Source organism: Lactuca serriola, chromosome 8 (genome assembly GCF_051521515.1).
Source record: "Lactuca serriola cultivar US96UC23 chromosome 8, Lser_US96UC23_V15, whole genome shotgun sequence".
In the NCBI taxonomy this organism is placed as follows: Eukaryota; Viridiplantae; Streptophyta; class Magnoliopsida; order Asterales; family Asteraceae; genus Lactuca; species Lactuca serriola.
In genome coordinates, this window is record NC_136415.1 from 290,136,546 (window position 1) to 290,141,920 (window position 5,375).

General features: G+C 37.6%; 1 protein-coding gene across 1 annotated transcript; it reads right to left on the reverse strand.

Annotated features, from left to right (window-relative positions):
- Positions 1-2,368: 2,368 nt before the first annotated feature.
- LOC145068992 (F-box/kelch-repeat protein At1g23390-like) lies at positions 2,369-3,715 on the reverse strand. Its single transcript, XM_079015968.1, has one exon. It carries the CDS (start codon positions 3,677-3,679, stop codon positions 2,546-2,548), a length of 1,134 nt encoding a protein of 377 aa, XP_078872094.1. The 5' UTR covers positions 3,680-3,715; the 3' UTR covers positions 2,369-2,545.
- Positions 3,716-5,375: the final 1,660 nt, after the last annotated feature.

Genomic DNA, 5,375 nt, shown 5'->3' on the forward strand with positions numbered 1-5,375 from the left:
CAACGCAGACTCGTCGAGTCGCCTCACCGACTTGTTGAGTCCATCCATTAATCCGAGTCATCAGTCGCGACCTTACTCGACGAGTTAAGGCGTCAACTCGTCGAGTATCTCTTCTTAACTCAAAAGAAAAATACTTAAATTATGATACTTGGAAATCCGGATGTTACATTTTGTTTTTTTATTTCATAGATTTCTTCATCAACAAATGTTGATACAATTAAACAAAAATAAATAATTTGCTAAAACATAATATAATAGGAAGTTTGTTCACATTTAGCCATTGAACTTTTTAGAGGGAAACGAACTTTCGATTTTGTTCACATTTAGTCACTAAATTTTTTTTCGTTATCTATTTGTCACTAAACTATTGAAACTGTTCACATTTTACCCTTATGACCGGTAACAGCCGGTCATAAGGGTAAAATGTGATCAGTTTCAATAGTTCAATGGCAAATAGATAACGAAAAAAAGTCTAGCGACTAAATGCGAACAAAGTCGAAAGTTCGTTACCCTTTCAAGTCATTATCCCTTTAAAGAATTATGAATTATAACATCCTACTTTTCAAGAATAATTTAATTAATATTAAATTATAAAATTGTAAATTATAGCATTTAAGTCATAACAATGTTATACATACAATATACATACACATATTCTACATTTCACATAGATTTTTTCACATATAATATCCTACTTTGCACATAAATTTCTTTTCCCTGTAAATAATTTGATGTATATTATATTTTATATCCGATAATAAAACTAATTATTTTCTTATAATTAGTTTGTAAATCATTAAACCTCAAAATCAAATTTATAATTTGTAATTGCCACTTACAAAAATTTATAATTACCACAAAAATATGAGTTGGTGGATGTACATACATTTTACATATACATTCAACAATACACAAATTTTTAAATACATTCAAAAGTTTCACATATACATTTAAAAGACATAAATTTTACATATACATTCAACAATACATACAATGATTTACACATCCACATACATACAATACGCATTTAGAAGTGAAAAAGAAAACTGACATGTGCTTGCCCGGAAAACGTAGTTGTAGTCGGTGGTGATGTGGTGTCCTTACCGGAGATAATTACCTTAAAAACTGAAAAAATAAAAATTAACAATTATTCGGTGAAATGTTGGTCAGAAAAGAAGAGAAAGAGAAACGGAAAGAAAAAACGAACATGGTCGGCGGTTGCAAATCGTAACCGAAGGCGACAGCCGACAAACAGAGGTGGCAATCGGCGAGGGAGGTTACTCAGTGGAGGTTCGACGATCTAAGAATGGGTGGAGAGCAGTGGCATCGGCGGAAGTTGTGATGATGTCGTAAATCGTCACTGGAGAAAAATGGGAGAGTTTTGGCAGTGGGTATACGTCGTCTGGGACGAGAAGGCTAAACAAAAGAGGTAAACATTTAGCGGTGTCACCTTTAGCGGCAACACTAGGACATTAGCTGCGACCATTTGGAGGGAAATAAACGCACTTTTTTCTGTCACTCTAATCTGTTTGATCCAAAAAAAATGTAGGGCCAAGATTGCCTCTAGCGAGGTTCACGCGGATCGACCTCAATAACGACAACAAGACGTTGCAATTGTTGTCATCCATATTGCTTATTTTATGGGGTAAACCTTAACCGATGGATCATTCTACAATGATGCGGTCATGATTCAATTTTCTTATGGAACACGTGGATCGCCGTTGGAAAGATATTAGCGATGACACCTTCTACAACATCGGTGACCATTAGTGACGACAAAAGGCATGTTTGCCCGATATTGTCGCTAAAAGGGTCCGACATTGTTAAAAGTGTCGTCCATATTGGCATTATTTCTTGTTGTGCTACTTGTACCCACCTCCCTCATAATTTGTGTTTTTTCATTGCAGTTGAATCTGACCCATGAATTTGAACTTGAATCTGACCCGTGAACTCGTATAAATAAACAGGTTGATGAGCTGTATTCGGATTGATGTTCCAAACCTGCCAGCTCATGCCTACCCGAGACTTGTATTAAATGGGTCATATTCGGGTTGGTGTATTTTGACCCGTCAACTCGAACCCGGCATGATTGTAACCCTTAAGTAACACGCATGTGAAGAGAGAGAAGTGGGGACTACTTTTTGTCTTTTGAGAAAAAAAATATTAGTAATTTTAAAGGTATATAACCCTTGTTTTCTAACAATGTTAATCATCGTGAAACTTTAGAATCCATAAGATCATACTTGTTCAAAATTTCTTATGTTCAAAATTTCTTATAAGAAATTATACCGGTACTTTTTGCCAATTGGAAATGACATTTATGTAACTTTGTCTAATTACAATAACAGAACTTTTAACAACAAATTACTTAATCATTATATCTTTAACAATATAAACACATTATATCCATTTTGTTACAATTTACTTTTCTTATCGTAATTACTGAAAATGAAACGCCCCCTTGGAGTGTTATAATGTTAATGAAATTGCGTATCAGCTTTCAAAGATTGAACGTTTTTCACCTTTGCAACTCCATGTCGTTGGATCACTTTTTAAATCGAAATCTTCGATTCACCATCGACCCAGTGGCTCGCCGCAGATCCTCAACCCCTACCTTTGAACACGTATAAACGAACCTCTCCATTATACATCGATCACCGGTGACCGGATTAGCCATGCTCCACCACCTACACTCACCATCGTCACCGGAAAGTTCACATACTATCACCTCTCCGGCTCGCATCGGTTTATAGATGTAAGCTACATTTCCCGCCATACAAACTTCGATCGACAAAATTTGCAAGTCATCACCCTTTAACTTCTCAACAAGAGCCGCTGGCATCTCTGTAATTTCATGGTACTCAAATGATTTGCAGTTCACTTCCCACAGCTTAATGCCGATAGGGTCGTCGGAATCAACTAACAACCCGATCAGAATCAATTTGTCGTCGGAGAATCCGATACTGAAATGAGAAACGAGGTGATGAGGACGTAAAACAAAAGGACCATACCAGGTGTTTGTCAATGGATCGAAGGTATGTAATACACCGGAGCTTTTCTCCATAACAAAAAGACGACGTTCGTCGGAGGCGATTGAAGTCCACATTGACGACGAACACTCTTCAAAAAACTCCGGCATAGGGTCCGGTTTTGTCCAAATTTCCGACTCAAGGTCGTAGATCTCGACGGCAAGTGGATCATGCTCGAAATCGGAAACACCACCGGCAACAATGACGTGTCTTCCAACGACGCCAACAATAGGATCTATCCGCCATACGCGCGGAGGCGTTACATGGTGCCATGTTAGATGCAGCGGATCAAACGAAAACGAGAACTTAGAAGGAGACAACATGTAGAGAAGATTTGACTGTGATGATCGTAGAGCGGAGACATAATCAATCGGCGGCTGCTTAATCTCGATCCACATGTGTGACACCGGATCATAGGCCTCCGTCGTCGTCAGATACGGCGACCTTGAGCGCTGAGTATGTAGAATAAACCATGGTTGGGGTTTCTTGGATTTTAGGGTGGCTACGACACCTTTATTCCAGACTTTAGATACGATGGATGCAGGAACTAAGTGGAAGAGTGGCAGGTGGGAGAGAACAGCTTCCAGTACGTCACCGTGAATGGATAGTCCTAGAGCGTCGCTCTGGGATTGGTCGCCGGACGACGGCATTTTGTAAATGGTGTGTAGGAGTCTCAGTTGATTGGAAAAAAATGATGGTTTTCTAGAAAACGTAAAGAATTTAAGCCAACAAAAATCACCCATGGGACATTATTTCTTTCCTGCTTTTACCAAATACTTCTGGATAACATTGTATAGGTACATATTGTGTCTTTTTACAGTCATCAATTAAATTCTTTGTTTTCTAAAATGGGTATGACTTTTAACAAGCTCAGGGCATGGATCTTTCATAGAAAATATGTTATGTACATGAAACCGTATGCTTTTCTAAATATCTTTTTAATCAAATGAAATGTAGATTTGTTATATGTACGGATTTCTATCTAATACTTATGATATAATTTGAAAAATAAAACTTTATTTATAAACCAAGTTGAATAAACTGTTGGTTGTTTTCTCGAACACCATACCGCTGCTCCTCCACACATCATAAGCGTGTAGCATGAGATGCTCTTGCTATCCTCCATGAGTCCATGTCCCCAACATAGTTATTGTTTGTATAGCCCACGGTTTGTATAGTCCATGTCCCTCATTTTTTTGTAAAACACTCCACGGTCTTTTGACCCTATCAATTTTCAAATATTTAAGGACTCTATTTGATGCAGCAAAATATTGGATAACATTTGCCATGAAACGAATAAGACTTGCAACAAACATGAGGTCAAGTTGCCCAAGTTGAGTGGCACTAAAGTACATGACACTCCCTAATCCCTACCATTTTGCTTGAACAAAGCAACATCTATCGTTAGATTTTAGGTTTAAATTCTCAATGAAAATACTTGGATAATTCAAGGATTGTATATACAAAGTGTTTTTCAAAATTTGTTAATTCAATATTATTATTTGGGGTATCACAAAATCCAATTTGTGATAATTCAAGAAAATCGATTTGGAATTACAGGTCTATTCCAACTCCTAAATACAAAAATACATTGTTTTGTAGTGTGTTCAATAGAGACATTATCGGAGAGGGAAAAAGCAGATTTTGTGATCTATCTTTCTTCTTAAACCATTCAATTCTTGTAAATATATGTAAAAGAACGGTTTTAATAGAAACGACGCTCCTTTTGCAACAAATGCAAACCTTGGGTTTTATATAGGAAAAAATTGATTATGTCCTTTTTCTATATATGGGATAATTCGGTTGGGACCCCACCATGGTCTTATCCCTATGGTCCCCGCTAAGGTCACTGTTCATAAACCACGCCAGGGGCAGTGCCCTTGGATCCCTGTTTTCCCGAGTCCTCATTAGCTATTTGAATGTGCAGTTTCTATCTCCTTGTAACACCTAGTTCCTGGTATGTATTTAAAGTTATAAGTTATTCATTTTTGTACAAGAACTTGATGAGTTGAAGGCCCCAAACTCGCCGAGTAGAGATAGATTTGGACGTGGGTTATGAAGTATACTCGACGAGTTGAGAGCCTCAACTCAATGAATAGGTCTGGCAGAATGTAACCCTAATTTTAAGGGTTTTGCAGCTTATTTAATCACCTTAACCTCCAAAGGCTGGCCTCATTTACAGCCTCCATTGTCCCAAACCCTAGCCAAGAAACCCTAATCCACTTTTGGAGAATTTTGAACCACTTTGTGCATTCTTTGTTATTTTGAAGCTTGTGAAGGAAGGAGAAGCTTGGGGATTCAAGAGGAAGCTAGTAGATCCAGAGTTTGAGTTGCATTTCTGACTCA